The 26,301-nt window shown below is 33.4% G+C and overlaps 1 protein-coding gene across 2 annotated transcripts in view; it reads right to left on the bottom strand.

Moving 5' to 3' along the window:
- LOC149801080 (uncharacterized) overlaps nucleotides 1-26,301 on the bottom strand; it is a 157,392-nt gene that overhangs the window by 121,391 nt on the left and 9,700 nt on the right. For both annotated transcript variants that reach the window (XM_089955114.1, XM_089955115.1), the window contains exons 2-3: nucleotides 24,655-25,008; nucleotides 20,634-20,785 (exon numbers count right to left, since the gene is read on the bottom strand). In XM_089955114.1, coding sequence (XP_089811240.1) covers nucleotides 20,634-20,785; nucleotides 24,655-25,008 — 506 coding nt within the window. The remainder of the gene's footprint in view (nucleotides 1-20,633; nucleotides 20,786-24,654; nucleotides 25,009-26,301) is intronic.

The raw sequence follows: 26,301 nt of genomic DNA, 5'->3' as shown, positions 1-26,301 counted from the left end.
ATAACACTGTCTATGGGAGTCACACAGTGTACTGCTTTATAGTGAAACTGCCTTCTAATGAAGTACATGATGAAATACCCCTCATTATAATGCTATCAATGGAAGCCAATTATAGTATACTGATTTATAAAGAAACTGACTTATAATGAAATACAATATGCAGTACTACCTCATTATAACACTGTCAAATGGGGTTAATAAGATGATGCTTTACAGTGAAATGAGCTTATAATGAAATACATAATTTAAAAATTCCCTTATTACAACACTGTCTATTAAAGCCATATAGTATACTGCCTTATGGTGAGACTGCCTTATAATGAAGTATATTTTATGCAAATGTTTCAACTACAGATACTGACCTTTGACCTTATGACTGGAAGCATGTAATAATAAAGGGCTATACAGTGAGGGAGTGTTGTATATTTAAAATGGCTGGTCTACTACCCTACATATTGGTACAAGTGTTTCGCATATTAGAACTGCTAAAATGGATAAAAAAAACATTAAACAGAATTGTTTTATTTAAAGCTAAAATGGAAAGACATTACTGAAAAATGTATGCATTTAGCACTGACTTTTAAGATTATATTAATTTATCATTTTTCCAGCTTTGAGATCTCTTAAATATGGCTTAAACTTTTAATTTTAATTATGTTTCCAAAATTTATATCAAGTTAAAAATATGCAATGGAATTCAAAGTTGCTCATAAAGTAAACATATCAACATACATCTTGCACACAAATTGCCTTTTCGTCACAAATCAAAAACACTTGAAATGAAAACACCAAATTGTTGCAAATTTGGGCACATTTCTAATTAAATATATTGATGATAAGCCCACTGCCATTTGTTTGGATATTTACAACATGGGCCCAATGGGTTTTATATTCCTGGAGAAATGGTACCGTACGCGTACCATGTACTCCAGGTAAAGTGACTCATTAAATTCACTTTGCATTTCAACCAGAGTGAACAGTCAGTACCAGTAGGGATTTCCACATATATACACATATTACCAGTAGACACAATTCTGTATCTGGCATTACCTGACAAACATACAACAAACTATCTCATTAAGGTCCATTCACAAACAATTATGATAAAACTGTGCCATGCAAGTTGCATAAACTGATAACTCAAGGTTTTACAATGACTGTTTATACCGCTGATGGGTGATGAATATTGTATAGTTCCAGAAACTGATGCATGTGTTTACAGAATAAAGAAGAATGAAGAATGAAATCTGTCATGTATATACCTACACAATAATTTCTCTTAATTTAATATGCACATTTAACTTCTATACAAAAGACACATGTGTAAAAGTATTTTTAAAATCATGTTGATAAATATTTGTCATCATTAAAATTTTACTTTTTTAATTGATTAAATTCCTTCAAGTCATTTTTTTTTACCTACATTACATAATTGTGTACATTTTATAAGTGGAAGCCAGATTTGATGACTTGATGACCAAATCATGTCTCATAAATAATCAATGGCTCTGTGAATGATTATTGATATGTATGTATGTATGTATGTATGTATGTATGTATGTAATGTATGTATGTATATATGTATGTATGTATGTATGTATGTATGTATGTACGTATGAATGTATGTATGTATGTATGATGTATGGATGCATTTATAATTTGTGCTATAAGATGTGTGTATGTATGTATGTATGTATGTACGTATGTGTGTATGTATCTATGTATGTATGATGTACGATGTATGGATGCATTTATAAATATTTGTGATCATGTGTGTGTGTATGTGTGTGTGTGTGTGTGCATGCATTACGGTTTAATTACATGTCAGCACAATAATGGCTTCATGAGGCAAATTAAAAGTAAAGTATTAAATATAAAGAATTCAGCAGCACTTGAACAAAACCTTAGGATGATAACCCATCTAAAACAACCCAACTTGAAATACTTCTAGTTAAATGATTAAATATTTAACAAAAGTCACCTGAGAATGTGTATTTTTTAATTAGTCATCTGACCATTTATAACACATTGACAAATATACTGAATTAACTGACCATCCACTTGTCCTTAAGTGGTCAACTATTTGCAATGACTTTCACAAATAAACTACTTAACTTCACATGCCAAAAATACAATGTTGTTTAAGAAAGTAAGGATTACCAGTTCATAGGCAGGAACATTTATAGTACTCCAAAATTCAAACTGAAAATACTTTCAATTACACAGCCTGAAGTTGTATGAATATTTGACAGCTCAGAATACATATTTTAATTTGTCAAACAAAACAGCCATGGACTGTTCAGTTCTCACCTGTTTACATGGTAAACACTGACAAGTACTTCCCAAGCAGATGTCTGCTACTACTTAACACTAAAAGGAGTCATTCTGTTTGTGTGAAAGTTTTAAAAGTTTGATTTAAGATTTGCCTTCACTTATGTTTGAACTACAGGTACATACCCTGCAGTACAAGTTCATACCAGCAGAGGTCCATCCCAGCACAGGTCTATGCCCTGTAGTACAAGTCCATGCCAGTACAGGTCTATGCCCTGCAGTACAAGCCCACACCACTACAGGTCCATGCCAGTATAGGTATATGCCCTGTAGTGCATATCCAGCCAGTACAGTTCTATGCCCTGCAGTACAAGCCCATGCCAGTACAGTTCTATGTCCTGCAGTGTATGTCCAGCCAGTGCAGGTCTATGCTCTGCAGTGCATGTCTAAGCCAGTACAGATCTATGCCCTGCAATACAAGTCCATACCAGTACAGATCTATGCCCTGTGGTGCATGTTTATGCCAGTACAGGGTTATGCCTTGCAGTAGAAGTCCATGCCAGTATAGGTATATGCTCTGCAGTGCATGTCTATGCTAGTACAGGTCTATGCCTTGCAGCATAAGTCCATGCCAGCACAGGTCTATGCCCTTCAGTGCATGTCCATGCCAGTACAGGTCTATGCCCTGCAGTGCAAGTCTATGCCAGTACAGATCTACGCCTTGCAGTACAAATCCATGCCAGTGCAGGTCTATCCTCTGCAATGCATGTCTAAGCCAGTACAGATTTATGCCCTGCAACACAAGTCCATGTTAGTACAGATCTATGCTCTGCGGTGCATGTCTCTGCTCTGCAGTGCATATCTATGCCAGTATAGGTCTATGCCTTGCAGTACAAGTCCATGCCAGCTCGGGTCTATGCCCTGCAGTGCATGTCTATGCCAGTTCATGTCTATGCCTTGCAGTACAAGTCCATGCCAGTATAGGTCTATGTCCTGAAATACAAGTCCATTCCAGTACAGGTCTATGCCCTGCAGCACAAATCCATGTCAGTACAGGTCTATGCCCTGCAGTACAAATCCATGCCAGTACAGGTCTACACCCTGCAGTACAAGTCCATGCCAGTACAGGTCTATGCCTCACAGTACAAGTCCATGCCAGCTCTGCAGTGCATATCTATGCCAGTATAGGTTTATGCCCTGCAGTACAAATCCATGCCAGTAAAGATCGATGCTCTGCAGTGCATGTCTATGCCAGTACAGGTCTATGCCTTGCAGTACAAGTCCATGCCAGTACAGGTCTATGCCTTGCAGTGCATGTTTATGCCAGTACAGGTCTATGCCCTGCAGTACAAGTCCATGCCAGTACAGGTCTACGCCCTGCAGTACAAATCCATGCCAGTACAGATCGATGCTCTGCAGTGCATGTCTATGCCAGTACATGTCTATGCCTTGCAGTACAAGTCCATGCCAGTACAGGTCTATGCCTTGCAGTGCGTGTCTATGCCAGTAAAGATCTATGCCTTGCAGTGCATGTCTATGTCAGTACAGGTCTATGCCCTGCAGTACAAATCCATGCCAGTACAGGTCTATGCTCTGCAGCTCAAGAATCTTTTTACTTAACATCACACCACATAATGACTTATCAAAGTTAGAAAAACCCTATTGATTCTAATAAAATTCTGTTAATTCTAATCATGCAAGGAACAAAACTGGTAATTCTAAAACTAATAATCATGTAACTTACAAAAAACTGGTACTTCTAAAACTTACAATCATGTAGTTCTCACAGTTATTATGTATATATATATATATACACATACATACATAAGACCAATTTGCTAAAAACAATTACTGACCAAAATTACAATCTCTAAAATAGCTCTACCATTTTTTTCTTCTCAGGAAACAAATCAGAACAGTTGTACATGTCTGAAAGGACGAACACGACTATAATTCAACAAGTCAGTCAGTAAGAATCAAATTTACTCCCATCATTAACATCAAACATGAAACTATATTGTATAGCATGACATTATGTGTAGGACTGATGCTGACATATATTGACATTGTTATTATCTTCATGTGATTAGGTGTGATGATACTGGATATAATACAGATAGGTGACATCATATGTATCTGAGACGCCAGCCAGCCAGCCACCAGGCTAATTATAAATACATTTCCATTGCCACATTACTAGATATACATGTCTACAACAATTCTCCAGACAATGATCAACGGAAATTTTTTATTTCTGCATAAGTTGTACATTGCCAAACATATTTTGATCTTTGCAGATAAAAATTTGCTGCTCCAATAATCATCATGACCATATTTTGACAATATCGTAAAAGGTGACGATATCATAATATTTTAGCTGCTGTAGTAATAAGTGTGTTGACAGCAGGTAAATAAAACACTCTAAACTTTTGAACAGTATTTTTTCTCTCTGACACTGGTTTAATAAAGTAGCTAAACTATCATAAAGACACTGATATACTGTTCTTAATGGAAAATAATATACATAATAAAATAATATGCATACTATTGATTGTTCTACCACGATTATTTGAGAACACATCAGTGACTTGACACTTGAAGAATTTGTCCCTGATAATTCCCTTAATTAAGATTCAGAGAATCTGTATCTTTTTGAACATGCATTAATACAACTTATGTTCAATTTTTGTTCAGACTGTGAAAAGTCACTTTTTACCATGAACTGGATCAAGAGTTTATTATTAGGAACACAGGCCAACACTGAGTGGGCTCAATTAACTTGTGACAAACGGCACAGAAGGGCATTGCCTTAATGACTTTACATTTAATGTTTCAGTAAAATTAAATGGGGAAGTGAAGAATGGAAGGTTACGATTCATGTAAATTCACAGGCTAATGAGTTGACATGAAATCCTGTTTTAACGTAGGAAAATAGTGAATGCTATGGAAACATGTTCTTCATTTATCTTTCATCGACATTAATTGTTTACTTTTACCATGGTAACAATGCTTTTTAAAAATGCTACTGCATACTCACCTCATTAATATGTAAATATGTCATTCATTTACTGAATCCATCTGTTACCCTAAGATATATAAACATATCTTCCAAGTTTAATCAAAATCAGATAAGAAACGTAACCTTTAGATCAGTAGAGTGCTCAGACAATCAGATGCAAGATTATCTCATTAATATGCTTGGATGATATTCATTACTGAATCAATCTGCAATCTTGATAATTAACGTTATGTATATTTAATTTGTATTTGTTAGTTTTTGTCTCCATGATTATAAGTTACGTATAATTGTATTTTTGTATTTTGCACTTGACCTATTCTAAAAATCAAGTTCACTGTGTACCTGACAAGGAATTATTGATGTTATTTTTATTTTATAAACAAATAATATTTAGTTAATATTTCTCAAGGAGTGGGTTAAATATTAGGATGAATATCAATAAAGGTAAACAAATTTATTAGGGTCTGGGTCTAGGATATAGGAATTCCCCATGACGAACCTGTTGTACCTGACTTTTTCCATATTTATTATTAATTTAGCAACAGATTTTGTCTGTTTACAACTAAGAATTTTACAGAAATGAATTTTGGACCAACATCCTGGTTCTACTTTATTGTGTTAGTCTTTTTTATATAATATATAATCTTGTTACGATAATTTGGATTGTTGTGTTCAGGTTTTGATTTGGGTTGAATTATTCATTCAAATTATTATTCTCTGGAATTAAAAAGTTGCTCAATATTGTTCTTGGACAGAAACATTAATTTGGAATTATAGTGAATTCAGACAAGGAGATCTTGGAGTAAATTATTATGATTGATTGAAAAACTGTTAGCACATCATCACACTTCAGGACACTGGTACATTAGATCTGTCTAGTCTACGGGCACATCAACACCTTTGGCAAGGGATCTTATTTTAAACACCTGTATAATTTAATTAGAAGTTTTTTCAATTGGATTAGTAATAAAAGTTTTTGGACTATTTGAGATTTAATTTGCAATTCTGTAAGATCTTTTTAAATTTTCACTTTGTATTCTATGGAAATAAGTGATTTGTTGAATTTAACAAAACTTGTTGAGTTTGCTCTTTTCTGTTATTTAGTTTAAGACCAAAAAGTCATAATAATATAAACACATATTCTAAGTCGATTCAAATTCTGATCAGAAATAGGCTGAAAGTTTGGGTTTACAAGCTCAGCCAATAAGATGCTAGATGAACTCATTAGTATTCAAGGATCTCACTCATTATTGATCTTGTCTGAAACCTTAATGATATAAGCATATATTTCTAGTTTAATAAAAATCAGATCAAAAATACAGACTCCAGTTTGGGACAAGTTCAGTTAATCGGATACAAGATTTTCTAACTAATACATATAGATTTCATTCATTACTGAACTCAGTTATTAGTGTGACAGTTTATAGTCATGTCTAGCACTGGGGCATCATGCAGCAGACAGGTGTCATCAAGTCTCACCCAGTAACATTATCCTGACAACAGGCCAACCAGTCCTACCACTAATCTCTTAATGTTGAGCGCCAAGCAAGGCACCTGTTAGACCATTTTAATAAGTCATTGGTACGACTCGGTCAGGGTTTGAACCTGTGACCTTCCATATCCAAGGTGGATGTTCTAACCACTATGCCACTGGAGCACTTTTTTTAATGGCTGTGATCTAATAAAACGATTTCATCAATTTGATAAGAAAACACATCTTCTGATGCCTCTATCACATTAAAAAATAATCAAATATGCTACAAACAGCATTCCAATATCTTGTTTAATGGAAGTGATACATAAAGAATGAACAGAATTTAGTAGACTCTGATCTACATTTTTTTTATGACATCACTATGTAATGGAACAGTCTAGATTTATTCACCAAAAAATACATGTAAGTAAACCACTAATAATGTATTTTTTCATAAATAAGTCCAAGGCTGCCCATATGAAATTTTCCACATGGATTGGTTATGGAATCCACATGTACTTTTACAGAAATATCCATATGGACATTTTTATTCTATAGCTGAACCACTCTTATGGATTTCAGTGTATCCATATGGAAATGTTATGGATTCTGTATGTACTCTGTATGGAAATCTCATGGAATATGCTAATTAGTCCATGAGATCTGTAGGTTGTCCATATGGAATAAAATTAAAATTCCATATGGATATTGGCAATAATCCATATGGAATTTGTGAATAATCCATATGGAATTTGGCAATACTCCATATGGAATTTGTGAATAGTCCATATGGAGTTGGCAAATATACCATATGGAATTTGTAAATAGTTCATATGGAATTTGGTAATAGATAATCCCATACAAAATTTTCCAGGCATACTTAAGGCGGATTTCAGATGGGTTTTTTAAGCGCTTTCTGTCTAAACCATAAAAACAATCTGCTTCAGATTTCTATTAAACTGCCTAATGATTCTTAGACATTATTGGGAATCAGTGATAAATATTCACCATAATTTTTAAAATGGATCATAAATTTTATTTTGACAGACATTATCAAATAAGATTTAGGGTTTTTTTTGTCCTCATTTTCTTTCTAGCATACAAAGCCTAATCCATGATGGCATCACTTAAGTCTTTTTCATTTCACTGAAAAGTCTGTTGAGATATCATAAATATTTGACTAAAACTTCTGTGAGATTTCACTAAAATTTTGATCATTATATTGTATTTTACTGAAGTTTCATAAGTTTTTCATACATTTCAGAAGGTTTCAGATTAATAATGTATAAACTTAAACAGGACTTTATTAACCAAAATGATATTATGTTTGCACTAATTTTTTTTACAGATGTGGTAATTATATGACATCCAAGTCTAGAGATATGGGAGTTAATAATAATAATAATAATAATAATAATGACTTTATTTAGAGAAGGTAATATAATTAATTACAGGACTAATCTACCTTGAGGCCTTCTATCTCTTATGTACAATATTTACAGTATATACGACATGATGTGAAGAATCTGGCTTGACACTAAATAACTAAGTGATTTTAAAAATCAAAGTATCAAGCCTGGAATATATGCACAGACATCTGTGAACACATAAACATATATAAAATATAAAATATTAATCTGCATTGGAAAAAATTCAACTGTGAAAATAATGCAAAATTACAGAAAAGCATCCATTTGAGACATGAAAAGAATAAATGCTAGAAGCCTGCCATGTCACTTGTACTGCAGCTTGATTTTTGATTAATGTACAGACTATGATGCTGTTGTGGTCTCTTGAATTAGTCCTTGTTCCATAAGCAGCCGTGACAAACATTTATCATGATATAAGTACTCTTATTTTACACTGAATTCCAACACACCTAGAATATTTTGATAATATACACAATAATGCCTCACAATATTGAACGATGATTCTACGTGTGGGCCAAGAAAATTCCACAAAGATATGATGATCTTTGATAGACATGGGTATTTCGCAACAATTCCCACCAGTTATCTATACATTGTCCTCATTGAATTCATCCTGGAAGTTAATCAGTTTTGAGTTATATGACTCCGAAATCATCCTGGTTTAATTCCTTGTCCTATTTAGCACATTAGCCGCTACTGTAGAGCTGTTTATGGCACAAAAATCAAAATGCTAGTCCTGGCGTTCAGTTTTCATACAGACGGACCAATTATGTTCCCATCGACTTTGCATTCAAGCTATTCTCATTGCCGCACATTTTTCAAATGGTTATTCAAACTCATATCCCACTCGAATCGCCATGTTTAGCATTCCCATCAGTTTCTGTTAAGCAATGATTTATTGGGCAAGTACAAAATTTTGACCAATCAGAAAGCTCTTTACAATGATCATCCTTTAAATAATAAACAGAACAAATACTTATTAGAAAGCTCGTTGCAGAATGGGACCGTATAGAGCATTATTTAAAAAAGTTTTGGAGACAATAATAAAAAAAAGGGTCCGTATCTAGGAAAATCAGATTCAGGTCAGGAGACAAGCGAAATTCTGATTTAAAACAGAAAACAAGAAAACTTGTTTGAGGGCAGTTAAATCCAGTTTAAATTTAAAAAAATACAACAACAACAATAACAAAATTTGATAAAGAAATATAAAACAGAAAGATGTGGAAAGAAGTTATTTTGCCCAAAATAATACAATTACAGCTATCAGAAGCAGGGAATATAAATGCTGCTGAAAATCATTCAAACTGTACAAGAAACAAAAAGTAAATTTTATTGATGTTTTTTCATTAAAATGTCAGTGATATTACAATCACAAAATATCACTTATTTTTAGAATTTTTGACAAGCTCTTAGTGAAATTTCAATCACAAAATTTCACTGATATTTTCAGAAATATTGGTAAAATCTAAAATACCATAATTTTAGTGAAAAAGGACATCTGAGTGAATGTCAAGAAATGTTCATTGATTTTGCTGAAATTTAAGTCACATTTTCACTAGGGCATGATTTTTGTAGAGCATGTTTTAATAGGAAGCCAACAAAATTACTTTTCAGAATAAACATCAGATCAAGCCCAAAATCCACCTTGCACCAAATTTTCTAAGTCCAAAGATTCATCTATGCTTGTAATACCAAATATTAATTTTCTGATCATGTTTACATTTTCTCAACTTTTTTGGTCATGTCTTTGTTTTTAAACATCTGTGGAAATAAATTAAAGAAAACTGACATACATGTGTTTCTTCAAATTTATATGAGTATATATTCATCCTTCCACATCAGCTACACTGACAATATACATATACTCTAACTCCCACCAATATTTATATTTGAATCAGATAATTTAGGTTATTAATTCTTCAGAGAGTATTTTCCAGGATGCTATAATACATGAGCCTGCTTTCCATATGGAAAAAAGTGCTTATGGATTAAAGTTGCAACTTTATTCCACATGGAATTTTCACTTGCTGTGAACTACTTATGGAATTGATATGGATTAAATTGTCTGATTCCATAAGTTTTTCAGTCCACATCTCTTCCATACAGATTTCATAAGTATTCCATATGGAATCCATGAGAAATTTCTGTACGGGTGATAATAACCCCCACCCTTATTTGTACAAAATGTTTGTTTGGTACTTATTACCAATCATATTTACTTGCTTATAAGTCCAGCTGCAAACTGCAGAGATCCAGATCTGACATCAACGAAGTAATCAACAGAACAAACAACGAAGACCCTGATCTGCCAGCACATTATCCAATGGCAGATCAGGGACTATACTGTTCACAGTAAGAATCAACTAACAAGCAAATAGAGATGGTATATATGCCAAAAAGCCACCAACCCCTACATCTGACTAATATATCAGAGTATAAATTAGTTTTATTATGAAAGAAATACCATATATACTCAGTTATAAGTCATGTCAAACTGCAAATAACATAGACACAGCTCTGCCATAGTATAATGCACCTACTGATTAAAGTCTATGTTGTTTTACTGATTACTCCTAACAAACTGCATACACCCAAATCTGCTGGCATATTATGCAATAGCAGATCTGGGTCTGTACAGTTTACAGTAAGACTCATCTTATAAGTGAGTGTATAAGGTAGTGTGCTCTCTGCTGAAACACTCAACTATTTCCTGCAAATGGTTCAATTAAATTTTCCTTTATCTCAGCGGCTGGATGTGTCAATCAATAGACAGTGAAGGTGCTCCAAAGGTGATAATTAATAATAATATCAATAGCTACATGTAAATACAAAATTCAGTTCCTTTTTATTGACAAAGAGCCGAGTTGGATGAAATTTTTCTGTTGGATAGACAGAGAAGTGCTCATGCATAAACACTGATAAGTCACAGTACTTGGGACATAACTATCGTATTGCTGATTTAAAAAGAGCTATGCTAGAATAAGCTCTTATTCCTCGTGGACCAAAGAACACCGTAATCTATCTGATCTTCGAAAAAGTTCATTACTTATGATAAATAAATTTTCGGCTGTACAATTACTCCAACTCTGCTTACTTGTGCTACAAAATATTTGTCTAAAATGAGTTAGGTCCAAAATATTGTTAAAAATGTATTGAAAAATGTTGAAAAACTGTTGTAATGATCTGAAAATCTCATCAGGTCATTGACTCATGACCAAAATAAAGTGCATAAAATTTCAAGGCTCAATGTTGGAAAGTTTTTAAACATATTAAAATTGACTTAGGATAGACGTGCATATGGACATCAGCAATAGCAGCATGGCCCTGTCAGATGATGCAGTGTAAGCATAATAGAACAATATTTGAAATTATATATTGTGTGCAACGATTGGAAATTATTACCTGCATAATTTCACAAATTTGGCTGTCAGGTGTATTGTTAGTAAATGGTAGCCAAATGTCTACAAAAGCTTTAAAATTATTCTTTACAGCTATAAGTTTCAAAAGTCATGACTGTGAGGTATTTTTGTATATTAAGGGAAAAATTTGATTGAATCATGGACTTGAGTAACATTCTTTCTTATCTTTGTCACAAAGTAATTGACTTTTGTCTGACCATATCGACCAACTTCCTTAATGGACTAATTGCTAATTTCATTAAAGTATGTAGCTTAAAAGCATAAAAGGGCAGACATTACCTTTGACAACCATTTAAAAATATCTCATATTGGCACAGAAGCTAAATTGATTGGCTCCATGAGGACCCTTCAAATCCCCTTTTGGGGAGACACTTCTGGCATGAATATTTACAAAAGAATTTGCATACTCATTCTAGATAATGCTGAAAACATCCTAAATGCAGTGCATCATATTAAAATATTAACAGTAAGTGAGCAAATATTTTTGAGAATGGCCAGGCTTATTCACAGAGTTTCAACCAATATGGGTCCACTGTATCTCAATGAACTGTTACATGACAGAAAACAAAGCGACACTCCCAATTTAAAATCAATTTCAGCTAACTACCTTTCCATCCCAAAACTAAATATAGAACTCTCAGGAGTGTTGCTTTGTTTTCTGTCATGAAATAGTTCATTGAAATATTATGGGCCATATTGGTTAAAGTTACAGTTTAGATGGGAGACCCCAAATAAAATCAAGTTAATGACTAAATGTTTTGGACTATAAGTTTGAGTTTAAGTTTTTGTACAGATCACAGCTGGATACGACTTTTAAACAAGTAAGTATGGCAGATTTAGATGCTTCTAGGGTCAACTTATAATACAATAAAGTAGGCACTTCCAATTAAGCACTCAGCCAACCCCATAAACAGTTTAGACTTTCACACCCACATCAAACAGCAAATACAATACAGCATTATACCCATGTCAAATAAATTGTGTCAGAAGAAAAATTATATTATTGCCAATGCCTACAGTCACACAACCAAAATCATAGACACCAGTGAACAGATGTACCAACAATAGTTTACATACTTGCCATCAATGCATTTCTATTTATCCTCTGATAACAACATTTGTTGAATATGTGGAGAACATTGAACCATTTATAACACCTAGTGTTGATGATTGATTTTCTCTCAGTTAAAATCCTAATTTGCAAGCTGAATATAAATTTAAAAAACTTAATTAAAAAAAAATTACAGCAACTGAGTCATGACACAATAAAGATATGGCGATTATTTATAAACTTCTTGTATTCTTGCTTAATTCTGAAGATTGAAAAAAATATCAACATGTCTGTTTAGAATATCAGTTTTGAATTTACTTCAAATGAATTAAATGTCCCTTAATTCATACCCTTAAAATACTGAACATCGACTTTCATGCAACTTTCATTTTGATATAAATGGAAAAAATACTATCCTAATATACTTGTGATTATCTTTTGACATTTAAGCTCAAATCTTGCATAAGCCATTATGATGTGCCTTTGTCCAAACATTCACAAAATGGAAACTGAAGCAATTTTTTTCACAAATAAATTGCCACTATATTGACTTTTCTCAATTCACTTGTTGGACATTGCAATCTTAAGCATCATTGTTCAAAATCCTCAGCACAGTTGATATTCAACCATGGAACTGCTGATCAAAGCAAAGCAATGAGTCTATGACTGACTTGTAATACAGTATATTTACATCAAAATTTAATCAATAGTTTCAAATCCTTTAATCCGAAACAAACATATATCAACAGTAACTTTAATATTCATCAAGAAGATGTCCACGATAAGGAGAAATATTGAACCAATTATGTCTGATAAGTCAAAATAAATGACTTTATGGTACATAATTTTAAGAGCCGTCTTTACGCAGCTTTGATAAAATTTGAGACCCAGGTTGCTTTTGTCCCATACACTCCATGATTTGTTGCACTTTAAGGATAAATTTATCAGTGACTTTTAACATTTAAATTAATTCCAATGTAATAAATTTCAGTGTCTTTTTAATAAGAACACAATCATGTTGTGGGGCTTATTTTGCTCAGATGGGATTAAAAAGCAATTATTTTAAGTGAGATAAGATTTGTAGGCCACAATGTGATAACAAACATTTTAAGCGTTGGATTTTCAAAAAAAAAGATTCTCAAAAACTACTGAAATACTACATGGAAAGCTGAGTAAGTTATTGCAACATAAAAAAGTGTCTCCTGCACATAATAAAAATTTAATCTTAGTAAACAAAAAATGTTTTCTTTATGGATTTTATTTGAAGAACATCCTGAATATAACTGATTCTGCAAGAGTTCTTCTTTCATGATTCCTCAATATACAGTCCCTTATTATACCACAGCCCCTCTTATAACATGGGGATGGTCATGGGTCCAACAGAACTGGTCACTGCACCTTAATTTATTTACCTTTTATTTGTATTTAACTTTAAATTCTTGGCTCTTGGAAATTAAATATACCTGAATTTCATATCAATAAATAATTAAGATTCTTTTATTTAAATTTAATATCAGGGTAAGTCCTTGTTATAACATCACTAAATATAATGTTCCCTCACTTATAACACAGGTCAATTTTATGACTTCTATGAAAGCAATATAAAGAGTGTGCACTGTTAAGTCACTAATTCTGAAACTGTATGCAATCTACCAGCATTATAAATAGTGTGCATGGCAAAAATTGTACATTCTTCCTGCTTTATAAACAGTGTAAACTGTGAGTCAAAAACTCAAAACTCAAAGTCCATCAGCAATATAAAGAATATGTACTTAAGCCATCAACTAAACAACATTCACTCAGTCTATCAGCAATATGAAAAGTATGCTCTGTAAATTATCATTTCAAAAACTGCAAAGTCTATCAGTAATATAAAGAGTGTACACTATAAGTTATCAACTCAAAAACTGTACACATTCTATGAGCAATATAAAGAGTGTGCACTGTAAGTGATCAACTCAAAAACTGTACAGTCTACCACCAAAATAAAGAGAATTTACATACAATAGGTTATTTTATGACGTGTCTACATAATCAATGATAAAAGAACATGCACTACAACCAGCAGTGCCTGAGCCACTGGAATAATCAAGAACCAAATAAAATATGACAATAATTTTTTTTTGTTATATTGTGTATTGCTCAAGATTGTATATTAACTGAACAATATTAAGACCGAGTAGAAGTTAATCTACACATATATCTTTCTAAGAGACTCTTTTAAAAGGTGCAAATGTCACATGGAGGAAACTGGGAACAAACGCTCTAAAATCCTTTCAAACTGTTTTGGGAAAAATCAATCTTCAGTGCCAAAGTTTCATTAAAAAATACACAGTCATGTGTTACATGGCACAAAAGAAAACTATCCAAAAATGTAAATTTGGTACTTTTTAAAGTACAGCAATAGAATGATAGCAGAGTGCCACTTTAATTTACCTAGTTTAAATAATTCCTGCTGATGTTTCAATCTATGCAATGGTTTTAAATTCACTCAGTGTCTAACTATTGTTAGCAGTCTGAATGAAAACCAAACCGTTCAAAGGAAGGTTGTAAAACCTAGAAGAAAAGTATATTATAACATCTGCCCTCCAGCCAAGTAAATACTGACAAGAAAACACACTTTAAAATTGTTTTTTTGGGTACATAAAACAAGATCTGTTGAAAGATATAAATTTGTGCTCAAAGTTAAAATGAAAAGTGCACTTTCAGGCAAGGGTAAACATAAACTAATGAATTGGACAGTACCAGTGCTTGAGGTTAGCATTGATTTTAAAGCTTTACTTTCCATATCTCAAAGGAACTCAAATAATATACTATTTACCTATGATTTATACTTGCTTATAATGCAGGTCCAACAGCAAACAACACAGACCCTGATCTGCCAGCACATAATTCCACAGTAGATCAAAGTCTATGTTATTTGTTGTACTGATTATTTCTTAAAAAAATCACAGACCCAGACCTGATGGCACATTATGCAATGGTATGTCTGGGTGTATGCAATGGTACGTCTGGGTATATGCAATCTCCAGCTGGATCCAACTTATGCAATAGTGTATACTGTAAATGTTTGGGCTTCAATGGTTCTACTTTATGAGATAATATGTACAAGTTACTGTACACACAAGATCCAACAGAAAAATTAGATTAAATCAGAACATTAACATACACTATGATAATATGCACATAACATTTCACATTAGTTGTACATATGTGTGTGTGTGTCAGTGTGTGTGTGTGTGATTTGGATTTTTTAAATCTTCTCAGTCATATCACTATGATGTCTTCAGTGTGGCAGTGTATACTGATGTCGAGCACTGAGGCATCATGCCACAGACATGTGGCATCATGTTATCCCACCCAGTCACATTATCCTGATGCCAGGCTAATCAGTCCTAAAACTAACCTCTTAATGCTGACAGCCTAGCGAGGCAGCTGTTAGTACCATTTTTTTAAGTCTTTGGTATGACTTGACCAGGGTTTGAACCTGCAACCTCCCAAATCTGAGGCAGACACTCTAACCACTTAGGCCACCTGAGAGGAGTATACATTAGCTGTAATGAGTCCCATGGATATGTGTAGTGGTTACAAAAGAACCAATCAATGGTTGCTATGCAACTATATTAATAGATGCTATGGAATACCATTATAGTTGCCACAGAAGAATGTAATGGTTACCATGGAACCATGGGATGTTGCCATCAGACCAAACTATTGCTGATAAAGTGACAGACCCAACAAATCCATCTCAAAATCAATTCAGACTTACTGTATGCATCAGCAAACATTTTTTTATTTTATACAATTTATATATCTGTCCCATTTTGGACTTGAGTAACATCCCTCCTTGCCTGTCTACAATTTCTATATCTGTCTTATTTTAGACTTGAGTAATGTCTCTCCATGCCAGTATACCCTATTTAAACCTTTCTAACATTTGAAATCATTAATGAGTAGTGTGAAACTCAATCAGAACTGAGCTGCAAGGTTGAAACTCACTACAAAATGTGATTAATATTCGTGTCAAATCATTCATACCATTATACTCATTATCGATATGTCACACCTTTACTGACAAATCCGTGCATGTAAAATAATATTCAAGCACACCATGACTCAAATAAAGCTCTTACTCTATTTTGATCTTTCTTCTGTTAAATTGTGTTCACCTTGTACTTTGTCATAAATTTAAAAGAACTTTTCTGTTGGCAAGAGAAGATTTCATTTTTAGTCTTGTCTGTTGGACTTGAGGACAAAACAGGATAATGTATCCCTAGTTCAATTAAATTTCTGATATATTTTTCTCAATATGAGATTTAAGTTATCTGGCTGATGATAAATCTTAATAGTGGGATTTGCCATTTGCAGTAAGTATGGACAGTAGAAATTAGGGATGTAATCTTACAATACTGGAATTTGCCATAGAAAGGGACAGTAGAAATTGGGGATGTAATCTTACTGAGATTTGCCATAGAAAGGGACAGTAGAAATTGGGGATGTAATCTTCCAATGCTGGGATTTGCCAAAGGAAGGGACAATATAAATTATGGATATAATCTTACAACTCTGGGATTTGCCATAGAAAAGGACAATACTAATTGTCGATGTAATCTTAAAATACTAGGATTTGCCATAAGAAGGGACAATATAAATTAGGGATGTAATCTTACAATACTGAGATTTACCATAAAAAGGGATCATATAAATTGGGGATGTGATCTTAAAATACTGAGATTTGCCATAGAAAGGGACAGTAGAAATTGGGGATGTAATCTTCCAATGCTGGGATTTGTCAAAGGATGGGACAATATAAATTATGGATATAATCTTACAACTCTGGGATTTGCCATTGAAAGGGACGATAGAAATTGGGGATGTGGTCTTAAAATACTAGGATTTGCCATAAGAAGGGCAATATAAATTATGGATGTAATCTTACAATACTGAGATTTACCATAAAAAGGGACGATAGAAATTGGAGATGTGATCTTAAAGTACTGAGATTTGCCATAGAAAGGGACAACAGACATTAGGGACATAATCTTAAAATACTGGGATTTGCCATAGAAAGGGACAATATACATTAGGGACATAATTTTAAAATACTGGGATTTGCCATAGAAAGGGACAATATACATTAGGGATATAATCTTAAAATACTGGGATTTGCCATAGAAAGGGATAATAGATATTAGGGACATAATCTGGAATTTGCTACAGAAAAGGACAATAGATATTAGGGATGTGAAATACTGTAAATTCAGTATTTTATTGCAGCACAATTTATGTACTTGCATACAAAACAGACAATGATCAGTTGGCACATTATGCAGAAACAGATCAGAGTCTGCTTTATTGATCAATCCTAACAAACTGCATATACCTAGATCAGTTGGCACATTATGCAATGGCAGATCTGTGTCTGTGCTACTTGCAATTAGACGACTTATAATTAAGTATATATGATAACGATTTTTGTACATTTTACATATGCTATAAAATAATGAATTGAAAGAACCAATTAACAACAGTCTTCTCTAGAAGTTAGAACTCTTCTCTCTCTCTGCAGTCAGTAAAATACCAACTAAAAAGTCATTTTTAAAAAGAATTTTGTTTATACAAAAAAAAGGATACATGTACCTCTAAAAACAAATGAAATTACAGCCACCATTTTTTTAAAAATTGTACAGCTTGGAATCTTTGTTGAAAATTTAAAATATTGTGACTTTATTTAATTTCCAATGTCTGAAAAATATTCACTGAAAAAATATCATCACTACCAACTAAGCAAAAAGAAATATTTTTTTAAAATCTCAACTTTAGGTAAACAAAAATTGTAAATTTTGCTCCTGGGTCCATGTTTTGGTATTAAATCAGCAATAAGTGTCAAACCTTTGTCATTTCAAAAGACCTGGTCGATTCAATCATGCATGACATTCACTTTGTACCTCTGACATTCCATGTTTGATCAACAGAACTGGCATGTTCAGAGGTGATCATGCATGGCTACCCTATTCAGAGTCAGTGGGTTTTTCAAGGCTGTTCTGCTTTGTTTCCTCCACCTCAATAATAATAATAATACTTTCATGTCATTAAATGGTGACTACAAGGTCACATTCAGCTTATTGTTCTGTGATCTATGGAACCACTCTATGTATGGGGGAATATTACATACTCTGTTTAAGAAAATGAAGGTCCCTGATTGGCTGATGATAATTACTGCAATTTCTAATGACAATATTTTTTCTTGCTACTAATGAGTGAAAAATATGCTTATAACAAATGCAATTTTTACTTTATCGCTGTTGTTACACAGTAATCCAAGATGGAAAATGGGAGATCTACTGCTGCTGAATTTAAATACAAGGTACATTTCTCTCAAATAAACTGTGCAACATACATACCATTGTCATAAATTTTTCATTTTCGTAATTTTTATGTTTATTCTTGGGTAAGACCATGCAGAGATATTAACGACGCTCTGGTGGACTAATCGCCACAAATTTATATTAATTTTGAAAAACATTAAAAGTATGGTCTCTGAGAACTGTGACATAGTATAACTGAGGTTAACAAAAATGACACCATTTTCACTCATATGGTAATGTTTGAGTCATAGTCAAGAAATAACATCAATTGAATTAGGTTACCATGTTCTATTCACATAGTAAAACATGTTTAGTGTGATAGCAATGTATATTCTCTATGTTTTTACAATGGCAATCAGTCCTTATATTTGCAGTATCATTCTTCTGAGACTGGCTCCATGCATGTTATTGGATTTAAATAAGTTCTACATTTTATTAGAAATTAAATAACCAGTCTGGGACAGAAAAATTAGCCACTGAAAAATTACTAAATGAATTAAATTATCATGACAAAACACCATGATTTAAGTTTATCTTGAGCATACTATAGCTGTCTATGCCCATTAACAACAAATACAGTAAAACCTGTCTTGAAAGACCACCTCTTCTGCCAGAAAATAATGGTCTCTCAAGATGGATGGTCTCATAACAGATCACAACACTATATAATCAATAAATCTTTGCATGGAGATTCTGGTCTCTCAAAACAGGTGGTCTCTTATAGCAGTGGTCTCTCAACACAGGTCTTACTGTACACCCTGTGACCCCATGTAAAAGTACATGGATATAAACATGCCCAAACGGTTTATCATCCAGTTCATCTGTCAACTAAGGTAAATTTGCATGAAGATGTGAAAAAAGAGATTTTGTTTTACTTTACTCAACCTATACCTTTATCTTGACTGTATCAAAGGAGAGGTTTATGAACTGCCACATATTGCATCTCAGACTAAAATACAGTAAGTCTTCCCCAAACCTGACACTGTTGTGACCTATATCTTGAGCCACTCAACAGAGATGGGCAACATTAAAAGGTCTGATTACTATGGAATGAAAATGGATTTTTAGGAACCAAAATATGTGGCCAGTGATTTATAGATAAAACTGAATTAGATAGGGGCAAGTTTGCTGAAGTATTGTTGTAATTTATTCACTTGGACATCCAGTATTTCACCTATGAGGGTTAGAAATTTTGCAGATCAAGGCATGAAATATTTCCCAGTCACTACACATTCTGAGGCAAAAAATGGTAAAGAGTGATTATGAATTTCTGCAAAATTTGTTTAGGAAAGAGTCACATGTCCTTCCCCATCTACATTCTCCAATTATTACATCCTGATAACAAGAGGAGAGCAGTTTTCAAGCCATGAAGGGAGTGGTTTGTTATGCCTACAAAAACAAGCTTTCTCTGTGTCTCACTAACATGTTTTGTTGTAAATTGAAAAAGTTGGGATATACTCAACTCACCTAATCACATCTAAATATACAACTGTTCCTTAAAGTATATGCTAAAAATGAAGATAAAATTGAAAAATTAAAATGTTAAAATTTTGAATTTGATGCCTCGGTAAGTTAAAATTTAAAAATTTTGAATACCATACCTTCCTCGAGACTTTAGATCGCGAAGGTAAAATTCAAGATCCCCACCAGGTTTGGCATGAGTGTCGACTTCCTTTTGATCCATGTTTTGGAGGAACTTTAGAAATTGTTTATTCTTCTCGTCCGGTATGCTGGCATTCTCTGGATCAAAGTCCTACCAAAAGAAAGCATCTCTCTTTACATCATAAATATGAGAAACACAGTCACACAAAAGTCTTGGAAATAATATAAATAAATACTGAAATCAGTTTTCACATAATCATCCCATAATGGGAAGGAAAGCTATTGGAATGGAGGGTAAAACTAGCATGGCCTTAACAATTGATACTGACTGGCTAACAATGATGTCACCAAAAGCTGTCCATTACAGGCACCACCATGAACACTAGAAAAACAAAACAATTTGTTCTTTTACTCCAATTTTCAGACCTGCATAAAGAAAAGACAAATCTTTTGTAAACTATTTAGACCAAGTTTTAACATATGCAACTGTCATCCAAGGACTGATGCTGTACTGGAAGAATAGAATTTCCAGCAATCCAAGATAAGTCCATTCCTTTTTGTTTTATTTTCTTTGACTGTTGATATTGAAGTCATCTCTAATATTCTTGAGAAACTCGAACATGCCAAAAAGTGGTAACAAAAATATTTTCTTACATGTACGAATGAATGTATTCATAATATGTCTTAAGTGGTGTATCAATGTTACATGTACGAATGAATGTATTCATAAGATACCTTAAGTGTTGTATCAATGTTACATGTACGAATGAATGTATTCATAAGATACCTTAAGTGGTGTATCAATGTTACATGTACGAATGAATGTATTCATAAGATACCTTAAGTGTTGTATCAATGTTACATGTACGAATGAATGTATTCATAAGATACCTTAAGTGTTGTATCAATGTTACATGTGCGAATGAATGTATTCATAAGATACCTTAAGTGGTGTATCAATGTTACATGTACGAATGAATGTATTCATAAGATACCTTAAGTGTTGTATCAATGTTACATGTATGAATGAATGTATTCATAAGATACCTGGTGTATCAATGTTACATGTACGAATGAATGTATTCATAAGATACCTTAAGTGGTGTATCAATGTTACATGTACGAATGAATGTATTCATAAGATACCTTAAGTGGTGTATCAATGTTACATGTACGAATGAATGTATTCATAAGATACCTTAAGTGTTGCATCAATGTTACATGTACGAATGAATGTATTCATAAGATACCTGGTGTATCAATGTTACATGTACAAATGAATGTATTCATAAGATACCTTAAATGGTGTATCAATGTTACATGTACGAATGAATGTATTCATAAGATACCTTAAGTGGTGTATCAATGTTACATGTACGAATGAATGTATTCATAAGATATCTGGTGTATCAATGTTACATGTATGAATGAATGTATTCATAAGATACCTGGTGTATCAATGTTACATGTACGAATGAATGTATTCATAAGATACCTGGTGTATCAATGTTACATGTACGAATGAATGTATTCATAAGATACCTGGTGTATCAATGTTACATGTACGAATGAATGTATTCATAAGATACCTGGTGTATCAATGTTACATGTACAAATGAATGTATTCATAAGATACCTTAAGTGGTGTATCAATGTTACATGTACGAATGAATGTATTCATAAGATACCTTAAGTGGTGTATCAATGTTACATGTACGAATGAATGTATTCATAAGATATCTGGTGTATCAATGTTACATGTATGAATGAATGTATTCATAAGATACCTGGTGTATCAATGTTACATGTACGAATGAATGTATTCATAAGATACCTGGTGTATCAATGTTACATGTACGAATGAATGTATTCATAAGATACCTGGTGTATCAATGTTACATGTACGAATGAATGTATTCATAAGATACCTTAAGTGGTGTATCAATGTTACATGTACGAATGAATGTATTCATAAGATACCTTAAGTGGTGTATCAATGTTACATGTATGAATGAATGTATTCATAAGATACCTTAAGTGTTGTATCAATGTTACATGTACGAATGAATGTATTCATAAGATACCTTAAGTGGTGTATCAATGTTACATGTACGAATGAATGTATTCATAAGATACCTTAAGTGGTGTATCAATGTTACATGTACGAATGAATGTATTCATAAGATACCTTAAGTGGTGTATCAATGTTACATGTACGAATGAATGTATTCATAATGTAAATGAGCACTTTCTAAATCCAATGACTAATTTAAATAAGTAATTCCTCTTAAATCAATTCAACAGACTGATAAAAAACAGTAGTAAACAACTGTTTGCCAAACCTCTTTATTTACACACCCCACCTGTCTGAAACACCAGAGAGTGTTCTGGAATTCCCAAATTTTCAAAGAAAGATTCTACTAAATTGTGAACAAGTTTGTTTACAGAACATTCTAAGCCCATAAACAAGGTGGGCTTGAACCCAAATCTGAGTAAATACCTTTGAAAAATGACAAAAGACAGGTGGGCAAAAACTCTTCCCTCAATCACAGACAAAGGTCAAGCACAGGCTATAAATTAAATATACAAAACAATGTCAATATTCAAAATGCTGAGTAGAAGTTGGTATAACAAGACCTCTAATATGGCTACCATGGTTACGATACTGAAGGTCTGATTTAAAGTATATCTAGCCGGTTCAAAATAAGCATGATGCTGATCAGACCTCCAGCATGATGACAAAAGGAGATGGTCTTACTGAAATGTGGTTTTAGACCTCCAATATAGTAATCATTTTGAAAATCTTGTTATTGCAACTTTCTTTCATACTGATACTCATGTAAACATGTGGTTGTAACTAAAAGATTGATTTTGATATCTACTTGGTCCTAATGAAAATATTTCTGACAAGACCTTAAGTTTGATGGTCATTGTGACCATCTTAAGTTTGATGGTCATTGTGACCATCTTAAGTTTGATGGTCATTGTGACCATCTTTGAAATCTTGTTATAGCAACTTCTGAATGAACAATGTAACAGGAGGAGCCGTGATAACAAACTCGTACTAACAGACAGAAACTGAACATCAGATGACATATGGATAACAGACCACATGGTCCAATGCATACACTCTTTAGGGTAATGACCAGAAGTGATAAAAATCGAAGAATATATTTGCATTTGTGAAACATGCATGCACCCACTGCATACCAAAATGTCAAAGTTCAAGAAGTCTAAAAACTAAGCAAAATGTAAGCAATGGTTATAATGGCATGAAAGCCTAATCAAGCCATCTACATATGTGCAACAACTTTGCATACAGATTTCAAATTTAATTTGTTTATTTAATGATTTTTTTATCACTTAAGCTAACAATGCTTTTTGTCATAACAAAGTCTAAGTGCAAAAGTTCAACAGGTTTTATAAATTGAAAATTTGCTGTAATAACCTCAAAATCTATCCAGGCCAACTTTATATAAGTATCATCATACCTAATGGAGTTCATTTGTCTATCCCAAGTAGGTGATTCTACTAAATGTACCAACAAGCATTTTATAAAAACAAAGTCAGCGCAAAAAAGTTTCATAATAAGTCAGAAGAAAATTATGAACCTACTCTAATTGCCTGCAAATCAAACAATATCACCAACATATACACACAGATAAGTTACATGTAGCTAATTTTCACTTGTCTATACAGAGTTGGATGTCTTTTTTTGTGACATCTTGCAAGTCACTTTCAAAGGATGTATGGATAAATGTACTGAATTACTGACAGGCAGATCCAGATGCCACCCACCCCCTTTTAAGCATAATGTTTTATACATGCTAATATATGTGTTTTTTCTTGTGACGCTACCAGAGTTTGAAATTTATATAAATTAAGAAGAATGCACCTAATTTCATGTAAGAATGGAGTCATGGAGAAATTCAGTAGCTTCTAAAAGTCTGAAAAGTAATATTTTAGTTTGATTCATACTCTTTTGGGTGATGTTACAAATTTTTATAACAACAGCTATACCTGATTGCCATACTGCAGTACGGAATTGGATAATCTTGTCAAATTGCCAAGTCGTAAACTTAGATCAATCAACTTGGCCACTCGATCTCTTCGCATTTTGTAAAGTCGCTGCCTTTGCCACCGGGTATTAAAATCACTGTCATCAAGTTCTGATTCTGGAGCCGTGAAAAGAAGTAATGCCCCCTTGCGAGTGAGGTAGGTCTTGGGTAGGTACAACTCGCCATAGCTGGGTTCACGGGTGGGTGGTTGTGGGGGTTGAAGTGGAGCTGTAGGGGCTGATAATTTTGTCCCAACAGAGGCAGATAAGCTGATTCCAGTTAAGTTCCGTTCACCTATACTTGGAAAGGTGTTCTCCTGAAAAACAAAAATATTTAGAGTGAAAATCATTATTTTGAAACTCTATATCTGTAATCCTTTTTAACAACGATAATAAGGCAGAACTTATTTACTGCTCCGGTGGCCTAAGTGGTTAGAGCTTCTGCCATAGATGCAGGAGGATGCAGGTTTGAACCACAGCCAAGTCATACAAGATACTTCTACAAATGATACTAGCAGCTGCCTCACATGGTTCTCAACATTAAGAGGTTAGTGTTAGGACTGGTCAGCCTGGTGTCAGGATATTGTGACTGCATAGGATATGATGCTATGTGTCTGTGGCATGAAGCCCCCAGTGCTAGACATGACTATAAACTGCCACACCGCAGACATCAAACCAAAGTCTCAAGTAATGACAATAACATTTTTCAACAGTACAGACCCAGACCGAACTTAGTGGTTAGACTGTACTTGATGTATGGACAAACGCTATTGATCCTGCTGACACTGGTCACTAAGAATGAATGAAGACAAATTATTTCTGCACAATAAATTTACTTATACATCACAGACCTGGACTGATCTTTCTGAATGGGTTGCACTTGGAATAAATTAGAAGCCTATTTATAAATGGGTAAAAAAGGTAAAAGGTCAAAGTCTATATGACTGAGAAATTAAAACTGTTTCTGCACAAATTTATGTTCTTTAGTATGGAGCTTCACTTTGGGTAAGAATGAAGTCTATTGATTTAGAGTTCAGAACATCAAAGGTCAAGGTCAATGACTGAAACAAGATTAACAGCTTTTGCATTGTACATTTAGTTCTAGACGAGATACCATGACCATAGTTTGTTGAAGGCTTACAATTTGGGTATTGAAGAAGGCTTCTGATTTTGCACTTTAAAAGTCAAAACTCAAGGTCACTATGACTCGGTGAGAAAATGAATTTGCTGAATAACTTGTGTTTCTGAAGTAAGTGCCTTGACAAAACTTTGTAGATGACATGCACTTTATATAAATGAGAAACTGTTAATCTTGGGGTCTAAATATCCAAGGTCATGCGCATGATACATCTAATTTTAAAATAACGGTTTCTGAACAATAAGTTTACATTAAGATAGCATACCTTGACCAAAGCTCCGGGTCATTATGGCCTGCTGACCAATAATCTCCAGAGTCAACCATGCTGTACTAGTGCACACAGTGGATCATACATTTTTTTTATAGATTAACACAAATTATTTTAGCAATTGGAGATCTGCATATGTGATTTTTACATGCAAAATTACAAAGAGAGTGAATAACTTCAGTCATTGCCACCTACCAGTAACTG

The sequence above is a fragment of the Sinohyriopsis cumingii genome, chromosome 4, assembly GCF_028554795.1.
Source record: "Sinohyriopsis cumingii isolate HCF-2022 chromosome 4, ASM2855479v2, whole genome shotgun sequence".
Taxonomy (NCBI): Eukaryota; Metazoa; Mollusca; class Bivalvia; order Unionida; family Unionidae; genus Sinohyriopsis; species Sinohyriopsis cumingii.
This window is presented reverse-complemented; position numbering and strand designations above follow the sequence as displayed.